We start from the raw sequence: 20,692 nt of genomic DNA, 5'->3' as shown, positions 1-20,692 counted from the left end.
TGTGGTCGATGACATTATTGACTCCAGAATTCGCAGAGGTCGGCTCCAGTATCTGATTAGATGGCATGGGTATCCCCCTGAAGAAGACTCTTGGGAACCGGTGGAGAACATCAGCGCTCAAAGGAAGATTTCTCTTTTCCATCAGAGATTCCCCGAGAAACCGGGTTCGGGATCGTCCTGAGGCCGCTTCTAAGGAGGGAGTAATGTCAGGACTCTGGACACTTTTGCTATCTTCTGGAATTTTGCCCTTCTCCAAGATGGTGGTCTGGCCTTCATGTGTTCCTGTCTGCTGCCTTTAAGACTCCACCCCAGTCATTAATCAATGCTGGAGTATTCTGCCTGTGTTCCTTTGAGTACTGGGTTGTCCTGGCTTCTCAGCTGCTGTAGCTTGCTGAGGTTGTTCCATTCGTGGTTGCTTCAAGAGACTATACTGCACTCCCCTGCTGCTGCCCGCTCCACAGCCGCTGGCTGTCTCCGCTGCTCTGCTGTCCTGTTACCTGCTGCCACCTGATCGGTGAGACTTACTGTTTGCTCCGTCCTAAAGAATCTACCGTATGCTTGCTACTTGTGGTTCTGCGATTCCGGCTGACTCAGCGGCCCTGCCGTGCCCTAACCGGACCAGGGTTAGGGTACCTACTGGATAGACTTTCTGAGAACTATACCGTACTGATAACGGCATCTGTTTCCATAGTGACCGGCTATAACGTTCTGGACTTTGTTTCTAAACTATGTTCCAAGCATTCGATTTTTTTAAAGGCGTATACCCTGCAACTGGCCGCTGACCTCTAGCGGCAGTTTATTGACTTTTGTGTTTGTCTTTTTCACACTGTGCACGCATGGTTTTGCTACGTTCTTATATAAACTCGATTCACTTAACTCTGGACTCTGCTGTGATTGTGCTTCTTGCCAAGAAACCCCTGTAGTATCCACTATAACTGTTACACTTGCACGGGATTCCTGAGAACATTGTATCTGACAGAGGAGTTCAGTTTGTTTCTAGATTTTGGAGTACTTTCTGTTCCAAGCTGGGAATTCAGTTGTCCTTCTCCTCTGCTTTTCACCCTCAGACCAATGGGCAGACGGAGAGAACAAACCAGACATTGGAGTCGTATTTGAGATGTTTTATTTCCGCTGATCAGTATGATTGGGTTTCATTTTTGCCCTTGGCCGAATTTGCTTTAAATAATAGAGCTAGTTCTGCCACTTTGATGTCACCATTTTTTTGTAACTTTGGGTTTCATCCTCGATTCTCTTCAGGGCATGATGACTGGGTGACTGGAATTGCTGACTGGATATAAGGCAGCCGACGCCCTTCTGCCTTGCGGGTGATTTCTCTGAGGGATTCTAGGAGACCAGTCTGATTCCTGCTCCTCAAAAGCTAAGTTTTCTGCTCTGCTCTTTGCATTTGTGTTTTGGTTTTGTTTTGTCTTGTTTTTCTGGATTTCTGCCATTCCCTGCTGGGGTGAGCTGAATTCCTTTTTGCTCTGTCTTCAGAAAATACCTGAGTACTGATATAGTCTTTTTGAAGCCTAGCGTCTTCAGGGCTTTTTTCCCTATCAGTCTGTTGGCTCTTGTTTTGATAGGGTTTTTGGCGGATTGCAGACAGCAGCTTTTCTATCCTGTCCTATTTAGTTAGCTTGGGCCCCATCATTTGCTCAGCCTATCTTTCTATCTGTGTGAGTGTTTTTTCATCTTGCTTCACCGTCATTATATGTTGGGAGCTGCCTATTGCTTTGGGGTCTGCTCTGGGGCAGTTTAGATTTCCCTTTTTGTCTTTAGGCTATTTAGTTCTCCGGCTGTGATCGAGGGGTCTAGGGCACCGTAGGAACCCCCCACGGCTACTGCTAGTTGTTGTTGATAGGTTCAGGGGTCTGCAATCCGATAGCTGCCAACTTCTCTGGTTTTCTGGACTTAGCTAGTATTTCTGTTTTTGCCTCCTCCGGTGACTCATTCATAACAACCTCCCTTGCCGAACACCACAGGTGGCGTCACGAACTATCATTCAATTAACTACATTCCACCATTCAATCCCCCTTTTACTTGGGCACCCAGGGCCACAGACCGGGTCACCGCTGCTGTGACACATCCCGCTGACACCGGCCCGGTACCGAGTACCCCACAGCCCTGGGAGGGCGACCCACAGGTAAGTGGAATCTTTGTTTTTACCTTCTGTGTATGTGGCATGGTGCAAGGGCCAGGATGCATAAATGGGGGCAGGATGGCTATATGGGGGGGGATGGATATGAGGCCAGGATGGCTATATGGGGGGCCAGGATGGATACATGGAAGATCCAGAATGGATATATGGAGGGGCCAGGATGTATATATAGGGAGGGGGGCAGAATGAATAAATGAATGTGCCAGGATAGATATATGGGGGACCAGGATGGATATATGCAGAGGCCTGGATGGCTATATGGAGGGGCCAGTATAGATATATGGGGGGCCAGGATAGATATATGGGGGGAGGGGGCTGGACAATAGACATATGGGAGCAAGGATGGATATATGGGGGGGTTGGACAAGGGACCCAGTTGGATATATGGGGAATCCAGGATGGGTATATGTGGGGGCAGGACAAGGGACATATGGGGGCCAGGATGGATATATGGGGGGTTTGGACAAGGCACCAGGTTGGATATCTGGTAGATCCAGGATGGATTTATGTGGGGGCAGGACAAGGGACATATGGGGGCCAGTATGGATATCTGGGGGCCAGGCTGGACAAGAGATATAGGGGGTCACTCTGGGGTGTATTATAAAATAAAGGGGGCAAAGTTGGGTGAGATTATTTAGTAAAGGGGGCCAGAAGACATCCTAAAGGGCTTGTCTAGTGAAAATAAGTCATCAGCTCTCTGCAGGATAAGTGGTAACGGCTGACCGGGGGGGGGGGGATCTGACCGCTGACACATGCACTGATTGGCAGAACAAAGAATTGTCCCTCCCAGGGGTCTCATCCTCATTACTATATGGCCGGATGGATGCCTGACCACCGCCATCTTCATTCTCTATGGAATGCGGCGCTCAGTAGCCCCGTAACCGATGAATGGCGCACAGGCCAGGCATGTGCACTGCTGCTCCATATTGGCAGAACTAAAAGTGCCTCATTCTGCCAATTAATTGGGGGGCCCAGGAGACCCCACCGATCAGCAAGTTACCACTTATTCTGTAGATAGATTACTTGATTTCAACCCCCTTAATCACAATGGCTGTAATGTAAAACACAATTCTGAACACGATTCCTAAAGCTTCTGATCACAGGCGCCCCCTAGTCTAACAGAAAAGCCCATCCTGATCCCACACCGCCTCCCTCAGCACTCTACAGACTGAGTCTGCCCGGGCCGCAAGTTATATAATTGTCTCATATCCATCAGATCAGATCTCCATCCTATCAGAGAGGATGGAGATCTTACATGAGCAACTGGTGCATAGCCATCTTACAGGACACCACAAGCACAGGGTAATTGGCCTATTTACAAATGGGCTCTTATCCCTGCAATTCTTGCCAATTTTGCAAATATCTGCGCAGTATTAAAGAATTTACGAATCTCCATGACAATTGGAAATTCAATATCAGAGATAGAATAAAGGACGAAAGGAGTTATTTACACAGCAGAATGCTCTGCACAAAGTTATACATTGGAAAAACAATCCAGGAATTCAGGAGAAGGATCTCCAAACACATTAGCACAATCAACAGCAAAGCCAATATCCGTACACGCTGTACACGTGCTGCTCACACGGCTCTACTCCGTACACGCTGTACACACACGCCTCCGCTCCGTACACGCTGTGCATACGCGGCTCCGCTCTGTACACCTCGTACACACACGACTCCACTCAGTACACCTCGTACACACGCGGCTCCGCTCCGTACACCCCGTACACACGGTTCCACTCCGTACACACGCGGCTCCGCTCCGTAACCCCGTACACATACGGTTCCGCTCCGTACACCCACGGCTCCGCTCCGTACACCTCGTACACCCACGATTCCACAACGTACACCCACGGCTCCGCTCCGTACACCACGTACACACACGGTTCCACTCCATACACCCACGGCTCTGCACCGCACACACGCGGCTCCGCTCCGTACACCCCGTTCACACACGGTTCCACTCCGTACACCCACGGCTCTGCTCCGTACACCTCGTACACACAGCTCTGCTCTGTACACCTCGTGCACACGCGGCTCCACTCCGTTCACCTCGTAGATACAGCTCTGCTCTGTACACCTCGTACACACGTGGCTCCGCTCCGTACACCCCATACACACATGGTTCCACTCTGTACACCCATGGCTCCACGCCGTACACCCCGTACACACACGGTTCCGCTCCGTAAACCCACGGCTCCGCTCCGTACACCTCGTACACCCACGGCTCCGCTCCGTACACCCACAGCTCCATTCCGTACACACGCGGCTCCGCTCCGTACACCCCATACACACACGGTTCCACTCCGTACACCCACGGCTCAACTCCGTACACACGCGGATCCGCTACGTACACCTCGTACACACGCGGTTCCACTCCGTACACCTCATACACACACGGCTCCGCTCTGTACACCTCGTACACACACGGCTCCACTTCATAAACCTCGTACACATGTGGCTCCGCTCCATACACCTTGCACACATACGGCTCCGCTCCGTACACCTCGTACACACATGGTTCCGCTCCGTACACCCATGGCTCCGCTCCGTACACCCATGGCTCCGCTCCATACACACGCGGCTCCGCTCCGTACACCTCGTACACGCGCGGCTCCGCTCCGTACACCTCGTACACGCGCGGCTCCGCTCCGTACACCTCGTACACGCGCGGCTCCGCTCCGTACACCTCGTACACGCGCGGCTCCGCTCCGTACACCTCGTACACGCGCGGCTCCACTCCGTACACCTCGAACACACACTGCACCACTCCATAATCCTCGTACACATGTGGCTCTGCTCCATACACCTTGCACACATACGGCTCCGCTCCGTACACCTCGTACACGCGCGGCTCCGCTCCGTACACCTCGTACACGCGCGGCTCCACTCCGTACACCTCGAACACACACTGCACCACTCCATAATCCTCGTACACATGTGGCTCTGCTCCATACACCTTGCACACATACGGCTCCGCTCCGTACACCTCGTACACACGTGGCTCCGCTCCGTACCCTTGCAGCTCTGCTCTATACACCTCGTAAACCCCTCCTGACCCCACACATAAACTTCCCATCGTCCAGCACCATGACAACAGCACAGCAGAGTCCTGCATACAGTGAGACCCCTGATCATGTGATCCCTGACTCCGCCCCTCCAGTGACCTCATCACAGGTCCTGTGTGCACAGAACAGTCATCCCCGCGCCTTCCACCTTCTAGCTTGCCTCAGGGACTGAGCGCGCTCCTGAATGCGCGCCTTCGCTGCCCTGGTCAAGTAATCAGCGTCAGGCAGCCAATCAGAGCACGGAGCTGCACAGCCAATGAGCGGCTGCAGCTCCCAAGACTGACACTCCCACTACAGAACTCCCCTTCCAAGTGCAAACTCGCACCCGGGCCAGGCAATGGATCACAGAGCAACTCAGACGGAAGTAATCGATGTTCCGGCCCGGGATCATGGCGGCCTCCTTGGTGGCAGCAATGTGTAGGCTCCGCATCCTGTGCACCTCTCATTGCTCGCCATTGGGCTGCCGCGGTTTGCGGACCCGTCACCCGGGAAATCCGTTCCCTGTAGATGTGCAGGAACCGGAAAGTGACGGGGAGTCGGAGGAAAACGTGGAGCAGGAGCTTAAGAGGTAGTGAGCGGCGAGCGCCTGTAGCGTGCACTCCGTCAGCACCGGCGTCTGTCACCAGTGTCACCGCATGTAATGAGCGGAGTGCCGGGGGCTGAGAGGCGTCCGTGCTGGGCGCAGTTCTTATGGTCGGCACTAGAGGGCGCAGCACAGACCTCCTATCTCCTGCTGTGTCTGTAGGCTGCAGGCTATGGTGACACATCACAGGTGTGCAGGGAGGCGCCTCAGCTCCAGGTCACTGCGCTGTTTCCCAGGATCTCCAGTTTCTTGTAATATATTCTCAGGCTATGTGCACGTGGAGTTTTTTGCCTCTGCGGATTTTGTAGTGAAAACTGCAGATAAATCCGCAGGACTTTATCTGTGGTTTTGTGTGTGGTACACCTCATAGTGGATGAGGTGTGAAACCGCAGCGTTTCTGCACAAAAGAATTGACATGCTGCGGATTGTAAACCGCAGCAAAACTGCGCGGAAAAATCCGCAGCATGTGCACTGCATTTTCCAGTTTACCATTGAAAACAACGGTACTGTACAATGCACCTAAATCTGCTGCGGACCCGCAGAGCCTGAAACGCTGCGCACCCACAGCAGAATCCGCACCGTGTGCACATAGCTTCGCAGTTGTCATAGCTGTCACTGACACTTGGCTGTATTTCCAGCCTGCAGTCTCCACACAGGGGCCTCTGGGAAATCTGCTTTAGTGCCCATTCACACACCGCACACGGATCAATGCGAGTGATGGGGCAATGCAGGTGAACATTTGTACTAATAGGCCTTGTGCTATGATCTCTGATTAAACCAAGTGGAAGTGAACACAGTCTGATCTGCCCCAGATATCCCACAGGCCATTGATCTTGACAGTGAAAAATGGGCTTTCTAGGGGCCATGTTGGACGGAGCATGTCTTCTGTAACGCCCACAGAAGGTCCCTTTCACCAGTTAGTACCATTCACCTACTTGTCTGGAATCTGTGGAGGAAATCCGGTGTCAGTCTTGTTCTCGTTAATTTGTGTCCCTCAGTGCCCTGAAGAGACGTCAGAAAGCAATCCTGCTGAAACGAATGAAGAAGGAGCTGGAGCCTCCTGAACCCGCTGAGAGGCGTCTGACCTGGAATGCCATCCAGCAGATTAGGTAGGTAGTGAAGATGGCAGCTCAAGTTATCATTTGTAACTTATCAAAGTCGTTTTCTTTTTTTGTCTTGGTATTTTTTTTGTGCCAAAGTCATCAAAATGGCGCACGAGAATTTAGCGCAAAACGAATCTGGTGTAAAATCCAAAATGCTTTTTTTTTTTTTTAATTTTGGTCTTTAACTGTCTTTTTGTGACCTTTAGCACTAAAAATGTAAATCTGTTAAAAAAAAAAAAAAAAGAAATTACCTTGCTGAATCCTACTCATATAGGTACTGTTCACATGGGCAGGTTTTAAATACATTGGTTAGGACTGCTCTGATGGTATACCTTGGCATTTGGTAGAGCGGCTTAGTATACATTTTTTGCAAAAAACGTATCAACTAAATACCCTGTTTTATTATCATCTTTTTACTAGCACTTGCTGTTTATTGTTAGATTTTCTTTTACAGCTGAGTATTTTTTCGCGTTTGTTGTACTGTTTCAGTCTCTTGGTGGTGTGAACACTGTCTTACCGACTTGTTCACTGTATGTGCATGGCCCAGGCATTTGTATTCAAAATCTGGTATGTGTCTGTTTTGCAATTAACAATAAAACCACGGACATGTGAATAGCCCCATTGACTAAAATGAGTAGGTGCTCTATACGTGACTCATGGATATCTGAATGAGGCCTGATTCTGTGAGTGATGGTGAGAATGACTTATGGGGCCTTCTTATCAAAGACCCCCTTTTGGCAATCTCTGAGGATCTTGCTCCCAGGAGCACCAGCAAACAGTTGATTATTGTGGGCAAAGCTGCTGTCAGTCGGGCATTGTAGTGGTCATCCAGGTAACACAAGGATGGTTTGAGCATGGCATAGAGTGGTCCTCAATATTTATTCAGAAAGTGGGATCCTACATAAGAGGCCCCTTCTATGATCTGCATATGACCTACTAGAATATGGTCTGGCGTTGGCTTTATTAGTGTGACTGCCGCTCGCTTCATACTCCTCACACACGCTCTGCTGAGCTTTGGGAATCTAAAGGCCCCATCTCACTAAGCAATCTCGGTAGCGAGATCGCTGCTGAGTCACAACTTTTGTGACGTAACAGCGATCTCACCAGCGAGATTGCTTTGTGTGACAGCGATCAGCGAGCGGCCCCCCTGCCGGTATCGCTGATCGCTGCAAGAAATCTCTGGACATTTCTTTGGTCGCTGGTCTCCCGCTGGCCAGCACACATCGCTGTGTGTGACAGCGGGAAACCAGCGATCAGGTGTAAAAAAATAATAAAAAAAATAAAAAATATAGTTATTCTCACCTTCCGATGTCCCGTTCAGCCATCCTGACTCTCTCCACGCTCCGGTCCCAGTGATCCTTTGCACGAATGACCGCGAGACTTTGTTATCCCGCGAGACCGTGACATCTCGCAGTCATTCATGCAAAGGATCACTGGGACCGGAGCGTGGAGAGAGGCCGGAAGACTGCGCGGGACATCGGATGGTGAGAATAACTATATTTTTTATTTTGATTCTATTTTTTACAGGATGGCCGCCGGCATCGCTGTGCTGATCGCTGGTGAAGCTGTCTGTGTGACAGCTCACCAGCGATCACATAGCGACTTACTAGCGATCCTGACACCTTGATATCGGTGTCGGTATCGCTGGTAAGTCGCTTAGTGAGACGGGGCCTTAAGGCTTTGTTCCCACAAAGAATATTTGGTTGAGTTTTTGATGTTGCAGATTTTCTTCTTTTTTTTTTTTTTTTTTTTTTTTTTTTTTATTAAAAAAAAAAAAAAAGGCTTTATTCTCCATTTTTTAATACAATGAAAATATTAACAGTTGCAACTAGAGTTGAGCAAAACGGGTCGGTCAAATTCAAAAGTAGCCGACTTTTGCTAAAGTCGGGTTTCACCGACCCGAGCGCCAAAGTCGGATTTCCCAGAATGCTTGCACGTGACTTTTTTCAGCCACTGAGCAAGGACGTACACTGTGGGCAACAAGATGACATGTGCAGCGGAGAGAGAGATTTTGCGCACTTTAAAAAAGCGGTCCAGCATGTAGGTGTGTTTCCTGTCCTCCACTCCCTGCCGACTTTGCATCCCCATTGACTTGCATTGGGTTTCGTGTTTCAGTCGGACCTTCGACTTTTCACGATAGTCGGCCGATTTCGTTCGACTCAACTTTTGACAAAGTTGGGTTTCATGAAACCCGACTCGATCCTAAAAAAGGCAAAGTCGCTCATCTCTAGTTGCAACCATATCAATAAATTAGAATCATCAATGTCCACTGAAGCCAGTTGAATGTCTGAGTTTAGATCAATATAATGTAGTTGTATCTCAACAACAACCTAAGGGGTACTTCACACTAAGCGAGATCGCTGATGCGTCACTGATTTTGTGACGCATCAGCGATCGCGCCCCCCCACCGGGTATCGCTGATCGTGCAGTAATGTCCTGGGCCATTTTTTGATCGTTGGTCTCCTGCTGGCCAGCATGCATCGCTGCGTGTGGCAGCGGGAGATCAGTGAGCTCCCAGCGCTGTAAGCAGACGCTGGGAGCTTGTATCCAGGGTAAATAGCGGTTAACTAAGCGTGCGTCGCTTAGTTACCCACTGTTTACCCTGGATACCAGCTCTCAGCGCGAGCACGCTGGTATCCAGGGTAAACAGCGGGTAACTAAGCAGCACGCGCACTTAGTTACCCGCTATTTACCCTGGATACCAGCGTCCTCGCTGGTCCTGATCGCTGGTGAGATCTGCCTGTTTGAGAGCTCACCGGCGGTCATGTAGCGACGCACCAGGTCGTATCGTTGTTGGGATCGCTGGTGCGTCTTTTAGTGTAACGGGACCCTAAGAATCATATGCATACACTCAGTACATACAACCTCATACACAAGCCCATCAGCCCTCTCCCCCGCAAGGTCATGAAGTAACACGTTATACAGACATATGATGGAACTATACAGAACACTCTGCTGGTAACTTATACCCACATCTTCTATTCATATAGAGGTCTTTATATAGTGGAATATATTTATTGACTAATTGCAGACAATTGGGCATACTTTGGGTTTCCATGCATTTCCACACCATTACAATTATTTTCCTGGTGCAGAAAAACAGAAATGTAAGAGAGACTCTATGGTAGGACCCATCAATAAGCTCATCTACAGTACCCAGCAGGAGACTACACCACAGGGAAATCAGTGTTCATGAAGAAACACAAGTAGCTCAGGCCAGAATAGAAGGATTTTCGGACAGGACTAAACTGAGCGCAGAAAGGAACCGACTGCCGCTGGGCAATGAAAGCACAAATCATTCCGAGCCACCTGAAACCTCAGCTTTCCAGCCCTAAGGCGACATTCACACGTTCCGTATTTGGTCAGTTTTTTACCTCAGTTTTTGTAAGTCAAAACCAGGAGAGGAACAATCAGTGGAAAAGTATAATAGAAACACGTCACCACTTCTGTATTTATCACCCGCTCCTGGTTTTGGCTTACAAGTACTGAGGTAAAAAAACTCATCAAATTCTGAATGTGTGCGCGTGGCCTAATAAACACTATTTAGTGTCGCTAGCATTCGCCACGGAAGAATAACACCTCTCCCCTTTCATCAATGTTGCAGACTTTCTGCACTTAGCTAAATTAGGTTACTTACATTTTTATCACTGCAGGTTTTGTCTCTTGTTGGTGTGTCTTTTTTTAAATAAAGCTGCTTGGTTGTTGATACTTCCTGGTATTTGGCTTTGACAAAACTTTATTCATACAGTTACATTGAGGGAATAAATATTTGATCCCTTGCTCATTTTGTAAGTTTTCCCACTGACAAAGGCATGAACAGTCTATACTTTTAACGGTAGGTTAATTTTCACATTGAGAGAATGTAAAAAATAAAATCCAGAAAATCACATTGTGTAAATTATATAAATTTACTTGCATTTATTTGCACCATCTTGCTGGAAAAACTCAGGGAACGTGCCATCTTCAGTGCATAAAGAGGGCAACACAACATCATGTAGCAATTTCAGATACCAGTGGCATTGAGGTTTCCATTGAAGAAGAATGGCCCCACTATCTTTGTACCCCATATACCACACCATACCATTAATTATGGATGTCAGGTCCGAGCATTCCTTCATGAACAGTTTCCTGGAAAGTAGATTGGTCGTTGTGGACCAGTTGAATGACCACCAAGGTCTCCCGATCTGACCCCCTTAGACTTTTACCTCTGGGGTCATCTGAAGGCAATAGTTTATGCTGTGAAGATATGAGATGTGCAGCATCTGAAACAACGGATACTGGAAGCCTGTGCTAGCATTTCTTCAGAGGTGTTGCCATCAGTGTGTCAAGAGCGGGAGAAGAGGGTTGCATTGACAATCCAACACAATGGGAAGCACTTTGAACACATTTTATAAGTAGTCATAAACTTGTAAGTAACTCATGAAAGAATAAAGTTACGTTAAAACCAAGCACACCATTGTTTTTCTTGTGAAATTCTCTATAAGTTTGATTTGTCACATGACCCTCTTCCCTTTGAAAAAAATAAAGTTGGATCCAAAATGGCCGACTTCAAAATGGCCGCCATGGTCACCACCCATCTTGAAAAGTCCCCCCCCCCATATACTAATGTGCCACAAACAGGAAGTTGATAACACCAACCATTCCCATTTTATTTAGGTGTATCCATATAAATGGCCCACCCTGTAGTATAACATGCATTATTAATTACCACTTGCTGTGTTCTCTGCTTCCCAGTGATGGTTCAAATTTTTTTTTTTTTTTTTTGCTGCTTGTGACTCCAGTTGTCACTACCTGGCCGAAATCGCTTTATCAGTAAATACGATCAGACGGCCATAGATTCTTTCATCTGAAAGGAACTGCATGATTATGCAAATGATACTGATCTGAGTGTCCGCATAGTGTGATCTGATTCTCTCAGATGAGGGAATCGTAGCACACTACAAGGAGAAGATGGAGAGCAAAATTTCTCCATGTTTACCATATTGTGAGTTCGTGGAAGTTGGACTGCACAAGGATGTCAAAGTACGGTCTGATGCTTTCTACGTACCCATAGACGTTGTGGTGTAATGACCACTGTGTCCGCTAAGGGGCGCTGTGTGGATGTCCCAAGAAAGAGGACGAGAGGCAGACTACGGAAGGACCGTTATGTATCTCAAGGTGGGAGGCCTTGAGATGGAGACTTATGTGTGTATTGAGCAGCAGTGATACTGCTGAGGTGCTGGTTCAATGTGTCAGGGAGAAGTCTCCAGGTAACTTGGGCGAGCCTAGTTACCTGCAAACCCACCCAGAGGGTGTGTTTAGTACACTATGGTAGAGTGTGTATCAGTGTGTGAAGGACCTGTGATGAGGTCATAGCCATGTGACCTGGTGGGTGTGGCTACGGACCATATAAGGTGGCCAGGGTAGGTCACATGTGGTGAATGCAGGGACCTGGTTGGTCCAGTGTGGAAGGTCCCACTGGGATAAGTGTCTCCTGGCTAACAGCCTGTGGAGTGGCTGTGTGTCATGGCTGCCAGCGTCTGAGAGTCCCAGAGGAGAGAGTGGATGTCTGCAGCGTGGAGAAACAGCCATGAGGAAACCCTGACGTGGGTGAGATAACTGTGAGGCTGAAGAGCCTGTGTATGCCAACCTATGTGACCACAGGGAGGACAGAGAGAAGCCCTGTCAAGGACGCTATGCTGATATGAACTTTATGTTGCTTGCTTTGGTTTATGCTGCATATTAAACCGCATGGACTATACTGGTTTTATGGAAAACCTGTGCCGGATCTGGTTTTGTGGCGGCTAAGCGAGAATCCCCTATGTGAATGACAGCGCTACCTCACAACGTGAATAGGTGAGTGGCTTCTGACTTCGGAGAGAATTGCAGCAAATTCTGTAAGTGAAAAAAATCGTTCATTATCACTGCCCCACCGAATGTCATTGGTACTATCCGATAAAACACTGCATTGTACAGGTCTGCTGTATACGCACTCTGAATCTCTGAGCCTTTTAGACCTGCACAGCTACTGCTCCACACACGACGCTGTACGATGAGGTAATTGACTTTTACTTGTTTCTGATTTTGCAGTTAAACAAAATTGCTCTTTATTTCCTTTTGTTTGATGCTACCTTCATGATGATGGTAGAAAATGTAGCAGCAGGCACATGGTGTAAACTGAATGATTTTATCATTTGTTGTGATTTTCTGTTCAGTTTACTGTGGAAATTACTTTGTCACTTAATTTTTCACAGGTATTTGAGAGAAGAGTTTCCGGAAGAATGGCCACTGACACGACTGGCTATAGGTTTTAATGTGAGTACCGATGCCATAAAGAAAGTACTGAAGTCAAAATTTATACCAAATGAAGCAAGAAGAACGAAACAAGATGCCTCCGTTTTCAGAATTCTTGGCCAAAATCTTCCAGTTTCCACAAAAAAACAGCTACAGCTCGAGGCTTCTTCCAAACACCCAGCGGAGCCAGTGTTACCGCTTCAGGGGAATAAGAGACAATTGCTTATCAGCCAGTCCGCCCATCTTCCTCCACCAAAACCATCAGACTCTTCAGAATTGGCTTTAAGGACTGGACATCTGACAAAATCTCTTGCCTTAACACAGGGGTCTCAAGACTTGGTGCAAGGCGTCTTCTCTGCTGTATCTGGTCAGGGTGGTCCGACCACAAATACAAAGGTAGAACCTGACCAGACCATGAACAAGAAAGAGGATGAAAGGACAGTGGATGAGAAATGGGACAGAGAAGTATTAAGTGACAAAGAGCTGGAAGAATTGGCCAACAGCGGCGCTCCGAATAACATGAAAGTTATGCAAAAAGGAAGGGAGTTTTTTGATAGTGATGGAAACTTTCTGTACAGAATTTAATTTTAGTAGCTGAGCATTATAATAAAACCAAAGTGTGCACGGTTCTCTTTATTTTCAGATGCATGGAAAATTGTCATTTTTTTTACTGATAAAATAAAATATTAGTGTGTTCCATCAGAACAACGGACTCCTTGGTGAAAGCTGGTGGACCCCAATATGAGACAGATGAGACAGAATCTATTCCAGGCATGCAGATGCTTTCTCATGTGCTGTTTTGTTTCTCAGACAACAATGGTAAAAGATTGAGTTATATAAAGGAAATTTTATTTATTTTTTTTCCTATTTATTTGGTTAAATCCACTAGCTTTGGCTTTAATGTCTCAATCAATTAGACACATGAAATCATCTGAGCTCTCTCTCGCCATACAGACAGTCTCTCTTCACTATAGTCTCCAGCTGGGATAATGTCACAGGAAGGCTGAGGTTGGGTTACCCAAAACCACGGTGGGCTTTGGATGTGCTGAGGATCTGTTAGTGTTTTTTTTTTTCTCACTTTGGTCAGCTGTACCATGAATGACAGCTAAGCTCGGCACAGATGAGCCGCCTTAGCTCCGTGAGCATTTTCATGTGTATAGCAGGGATGTCAAACTCAAATACACAGAAGGCCAAAATTAAAAACTTGGACAAAGTTGCAGACCAACCTTGATATTTATTAAAAAAAAAAATGTCTACAACTGAGGAATTTTTCCTTATCAAATATAATGATGAAACTTTTCATATGGAAGCAAACGTAAAGGGGTTGTCCCATGAACAAAGGACATTTTAATAGAGTAGAATAAAAATCACAATCACAAATGTGGCATACTGAAATAATATGTTAAGAGCAGTAAAAAGCATTTGACACAATAGCCTAATTTAAATATGTGTAACAAATATACACCGGCGCTACCAAGTGCAAATAATGATGGATATGTGCAATACAGCCGCTGCTGGCGAATGCCCAGGGTCTGTGCACACCCAAGGAAAAGTAAATAACAAAAAATCAAGAATTAAATTGCACCTGCGCTGACTGACTATATCCTGCAATGACCACCTAAGTAGGTCATGAATGAATGCTGTACTTACTTCCTGTGTACTGTGGGGCTGCAGATGAATCCAGCATGTGCCATGTGTAAAAATGGCTGTACCCCGATGGAAACCAGAGACGCAACACCAAGGAGGCGTCCCTCCTGTAGACGGTGGTGTGGGAGCGTCCCTTCAGCTGTCAGCCGCTGGACACGCTGAAAAAGATGGCGGCGCGCTCCGGCCGAGAGGCGCCGCCAGCGTGCAGCGGCAAGGAGGAAGAAGAACCAGGTGACGTCACCGGGAAAAGAGGAAGGGGGCGCGTGCAGGCCAAACTAGAAGCCAACGCGTTTCTAAGGTCTGCGGACCTTCTTCATCAGGGCTGTCAGACCCTGCTGCGCCTAACCCTATATGTGGCATAAACCACACCTCCCCCCACCTGTCAGCATAAAGGGCATGCTAGATTCCAATACATCTACCCACTGCCCGTCAGGAAATGATGCAAAAAACATCTAAAAAAAGGTATCCAATGAGAAAATATTCATATATATGATATATTTTGAGAATAATTTAAAACCATTTTTTTAATATCCAATTAAAATATATATCATATGCAAATAAACATAAAACTTAAGTGTTCATATTTTCTAAAACAAAACAAAACTTTCCCTTAAAAATGCATGCATAAAATTTGTGCAATAAAATTCGTTGCACGGATAAAAAGGTTTTTTTTTTTTTGTTTTTTTTGTAGACCGAAAAAAAGTTGAATTGTTATCTAGGCATGCTCTAATCCACAAATCTGATCCTGATGTGCTAAGTTACCCACTATCACTGAGCAAATCCAGGATTTACCTATTATCACCCAATATCATTCTGGTCATAAAGAATTCATGAATATTATTCGGAGACATTGGTTTATTCTTCGGGGTGATAAAATAATAGGTAATCTTTTGCCGGAATTTCCAAGATTTGTATTTAGGAGGGCTCAAACGGTGGGTAATTTGGTAGCCCCTACTATTAAACCGTTTTTGCCAATCTCATCAGGGGCACGTCCAAGGGGTTTTATACCGTGCGGTACATGCTCTTGTTGCAGTCGTACCAGTTTTAAGAAAATTTTACAGACTGCATTTACCGACTCTCATAACAAATTGTCGTTTAAGATTAAGGACTCGATTACTTGTTTTACCACTGGTGTTATTTATTTAATCAGGTGCCCCTGCGAAAAAATATATGTTGGTCGCACCAAACGCAGACTCATGGATCGAGTGAAAGAACATTTCAATAATATAGAAAAAGGCTATAGTGGTCATCCCCTCTCTAGACATTTTAAAGATTACCATAATAAATCTATTAAGGGAACATCGTTTTGTGGTATCCAACGAGTACACAAAAACGTGAGAGGTGGTGATTATTTGGCGCAAATGTCTCGGGTTGAGTCGCAGTGGATTTTCACTCTGGATTGTTTGGCCCCTAGGGGCCTCAATCAAGAAGTGGAGTTATATGCCTTTTTTGATGGATTTCAGATTTATCCAAATGGTTATCAACATATTTTCTGTTATGTGCAACATTCATGTTGATGGTTTCTTTTTTATTGTTATAAAAAAAAACCAAAAAACAAAAAAAACCTTTTTATCCGTGCAACGAATTTTATTGCACGAATTTTATGCATGCATTTTTAAGGGAAAGTTTTGTTTTGTTTTGTTTTAGAAAATATGAACACTTAAGTTTTATGTTTATTTGTATATGATATATATTTTAATTGGATTATATTAAAAAAATGGTTTTAAATTATTCTCAAAATATATCATATATATGAATATTTTCTCATTGGATACCTTTTTTTAGATGTTTTTTGCATCATTTCCTGACGGGCAGTGGGTAGATGTATTGGAATCTAGCATGCCCTTTATGCTGACAGGTGGGGGGAGGTGTGGTTTATGCCACATATAGGGTTAGGCGCAGCAGGGTCTGACAGCCCTGATGAAGAAGGTCCGCAGACCTTAGAAACGCGTTGGCTTCTAGTTTGGCCTGCACGCGCCCCCTTCCTCTTTTCCCGGTGACGTCACCTGGTTCTTCTTCCTCCTTGCCGCTGCACGCCGGCGGCGCCTCTCGGCCGGAGCGTGCCACCATCTTTTTTCAGCGTGTCCAGCGGCTGACAGCTGAAGGGACGCTCCCACATCACCGTCTACAGGAGGGACGCCTCCTTGGTGTTGCGTCTCTGGTTTCCATCGGGGTACAGCCATTTTTACACATGGCACATGCTGGATTCATCTGCAGCCCCACAGTACACAGGAAGTAAGTACAGCATTCATTCAAGACCTACTTAGGTGGTCATTGCAGGATATAGTCAGTCAGCGCAGGTACAATTTAATTCTTGATTTTTTGTAATTTAAATATGTAATAACAAAGGATAGAAAACCTTGAATTAGTAAATTATACAGATAATAGAGTTTGATGCCAAAAAAAGTGCCCCCCAAACACAGTATAACACTACTGTACCCCCCCCCCCAGCAAGGTATGGTGACCCATCACAGTATGATGCCAAAATTGTGATCCCCACACATACTGAATAATGAGCCCCATATAATCCTCCTTACAGTATAATGGGCAACACATAGTTCTCCATACAGAAAAATGTGCAACACGTAGTCCCTGGCGTCAAGTGCCAAATATAGTCCCCCTCAGGGCCAAAGCTTGACGTGTGGTGTATAGGGAAAAGCATAACCGGCAGCAGACCCATCTGGTGACACTTCTTTACCCCATGAATGAAGGATGATGCTTTTTTAAAATTAAACTTGTCCAAGCATTATTCTCCCTGATAACAGATCCTTAAAGGAACCAGTCATGATGAATCTGATCTGAAGGCAGATTGGAATATTGCAGGAAGAGCTGATCAGATTGATATACGGTACATTTTATTAAATGAAACCCCTGGTGTTTGTATACAGTACATAGGAGTCCAGTAGGTGGTCCTATTCAGTGATTGTAAGTCTTCCCTGTATGACAGTACATGAAGATATCACCGAGTAGGACTGGCCACTGGACTCACATCAGGCAAACACCAAGAATTTATATGAATAATATACAAGTTAGACTGAATCTTTTCCAAGAAACCTACAGTGGGTACGGTAATATTCAGACCCCTTTAAATTTTTCACTCTTTGTTTCATTGCAGCCATTTGCTAAATTCAAAAAACTCTCTCTGCATTCTGCACCACATCTTGACTGAAAAAAAACCAAATGTAGACATTTTTGCAAATTTATTTAAAAAGAAAAACTGAAATATCACACGGTCATAAGAATTCGGACCCTTGGCTCAGTATTGAGTAGAAGCACCCTTTTGAGCCAGTACAGCCATGAATCTTCTTGGGAATAATGCAACAAGTTTTTCACACCTGGATTTGGGGATCCTCTGCCATTCTTCCTTGCAGATCCTCTCCAGTTCCTTCAGGTTGGATGGTGAACGTTGGTGGACAGCCATTTTCAGGTCTCTCCAGAGATGATCAATTGGGTTTAGGTCAGGGCTCTGGCTTGGCCAGTCAAGAAAGGTCACAGAGTTGTTCTGAAGCCACTATTTTATTTTAGCTGTGTGCTTAGGGTTGTCTTGTTGGAAGGTGAACCTTCGGCCAAATCTGAGGTCCAAAGCACTCTGGAAGAGGTTTTCATCCAGGATATCTTTGTACTTGGCCGCATTCATGTTTCTTTCAATTGCAACCAGTCGTCCTGTCCCTGCAGCTGAAAAACACCCCCATAGCATGATGCTGCCACCACCATGTTTCACTGTTGGGATTGTATTGGGCAGGTGATGAGCAGTGCCTGGTTTTCTCCACACATACCGCTTAGAATTATCACCAATGTATTGTAAAGGGTTCCAATGGATTGTGATGAATAAGAAAATGCTCACACAAGAATTGAATTTACTAAATTGATTTACTTAATAAGTGATAAGATTAAATAATAAACAATATAAAACTATAAATACAAATGCATTAATCAGAAACAAGCATTATTCATACGTTACATTATTCAGATAGACGTCAACCAGTCATCCTCCATGAGCCAAGAGTGCCAGAGAACATGTGTCCTAGTTCTTTTAAAATGTCCAGCTAAAAGGTGTGTCCAGCCCCACCATGTGGGGAATGATGTCACAAGTCTATTGTCCATTGGCTATAAACACATCCCCTCAATACCTGTTTTAACCAGTATATAATACAAGAAGCTGGAGGAGGGGGCATCCTGTGTGCCACATAGCAAAAATACAGCAAGCTGGAGGAGGGGCTTTGGAGCACAAGATAACCTAATTATGGCAATGAAGGTCCTTTGTTGGTAGATAAGTGTAAGCCAGTTATTTGCTCTGCTTGGACAATTTGACCATCTCGCTGAAACAAGTTTCAATGACCTTCTTGGAAGGTTCAAAGAGCTGATTGAAACTATATCAATAGTTGGTATTAATTAATTGGAGTGTTGAAACCATTAAAAATAACTTGTACTATACAACCAAAAAGTTCTATCTTCATCTCATCAGACCAGAGAATCTTATTTCTCATAGTCTGAGAGTCCTTCATGTGTTTTTTTTTTTTTCACAAACTCTATGCAGGCTTTCATATGTCTTGCACTGAGGAGAGGCCTCCGTCGGGCCACTCCACCGTAAAGGCCAGACTGGTGGAGGGCTCCAGTGATAGTTGACTTTGTGGAACTTTCTCGCATTTCTCTACTGCATCTGTGGAGCTCAGCCACAGTGATCTTTGGGTTCTTCTTTACCTCTCTCACCAAGGTTCTTCTCCCACGATTGCTCAGTTTGGCTGGATGGTCAGGTCTAGGAAGACTTCGGTTGTCCCAAACTTCTTTCATTTAAGGATTATGGAGGCCACTGTGCTCTTAGGAACCTTGAGTACAGCAGAAATTCTTTTGTAACCTTGGCCAGATCAGTGCCTTGCCACAATTCTGTCTCTGAGCTCCTTGGCCAGTTCCTTTGGTCTGACATGCACTGTGAGGTCTTATATAGACAGGACATGATTTGTAAAGGCACACACCTATCAGTTTAATTAAACACAGCTGGACTCCAATGAAGGAGTAGAACCATCTCAAGGAGGATCACAAGGAAATGGACTGCATGTGACTTAAATATGAGTGTCTGAGCAAAGAGTCTGAATACTTATGACCATGTGATATTTCGGTTTTTCTTTTTTAATACATTTCTACATTTCAGTTTTTTTCAGTCAAGATGGGGTGCAGAGTGTACATTAATGAGAATGAACTTTTTTGAATTTACCAAATGGCTGCAATGAAAGAGTGAAAAATTAAAAGTGGTCCGAATACTTTCCGTACCCACTGTATATATTATTCTGTTGATGCTCTCTTCTCTATATCACACGGTCCACAGATCGAACGATACGTGCAACCTGACAGGTTACCTGTTACTTGCGGTACCATGCTGCTAGAACACAAGCAACCAATATCCACACCCACCTGCAGCAGCACCTCAGTCTTAACACAAAATTACTCTCATTAGCAGGGGTGGGATTAAGGGTAGCCAGGGCCCCGAGCTGTTTAGACTCTGTGGGCCCCCCGGTCATGTGATGGGGTCGGGAAGTCACTAGTTTTCATGACGCATAAGGTCCGTCAAGGGGCGGGAAGGGGTTAAATACTGAGGTAAAGAAAACTCTGCAAATACACAATGCGTGCACGAGGCCTCACAAATACTGAGGTAAAAAACACCAAATGCTCAGCGTGTCCATGAGGCCTTACAAATACTGAGTGAAAAACTCACCAAATACTCAGCGTGTGCACGAGGCCTTATAAATACTGAGGTAAAAACGCACCAAATACTCAGCGTGTGCACGAGGCCTTATAAATACTGAGGTATAAACTCACCAAATACTCAGCGTGTGCACGAGGCCTTAAAGATACTGGAAGGCTT

The 20,692-nt window shown here is 45.8% G+C and overlaps 1 protein-coding gene across 3 annotated transcripts; it reads left to right on the top strand.

Moving 5' to 3' along the window:
* The first annotated feature begins 5,377 nt into the window (after window positions 1–5,377).
* NGRN (neugrin, neurite outgrowth associated) lies at window positions 5,378–13,827 on the top strand. 3 transcript variants are annotated; one of them, XM_073568643.1, is made up of 3 exons: window positions 5,378–5,794; window positions 6,808–6,918; window positions 13,146–13,827. In XM_073568643.1, the coding sequence occupies exons 1-3, from the start codon at window positions 5,598–5,600 to the stop codon at window positions 13,768–13,770; spliced, it is 933 nt and encodes a 310-aa protein (XP_073424744.1). In that variant the 5' UTR covers window positions 5,378–5,597; the 3' UTR covers window positions 13,771–13,827. The 3 variants fall into 3 exon arrangements, with proteins under 3 accessions (XP_073424744.1, XP_073424746.1, XP_073424745.1); XM_073568645.1 differs by lacking the exon at window positions 5,378–5,794 and adding an exon at window positions 5,847–5,998; XM_073568644.1 differs by lacking the exon at window positions 5,378–5,794 and adding an exon at window positions 5,852–6,025.
* Window positions 13,828–20,692: the final 6,865 nt, after the last annotated feature.

This window comes from Dendrobates tinctorius, unplaced genomic scaffold (genome assembly GCF_039654945.1).
Source record: "Dendrobates tinctorius isolate UK_male_01 unplaced genomic scaffold, ASM3965494v1 ptg000022l, whole genome shotgun sequence".
In the NCBI taxonomy this organism is placed as follows: domain Eukaryota; kingdom Metazoa; phylum Chordata; class Amphibia; order Anura; family Dendrobatidae; genus Dendrobates; species Dendrobates tinctorius.
This window is presented reverse-complemented; position numbering and strand designations above follow the sequence as displayed.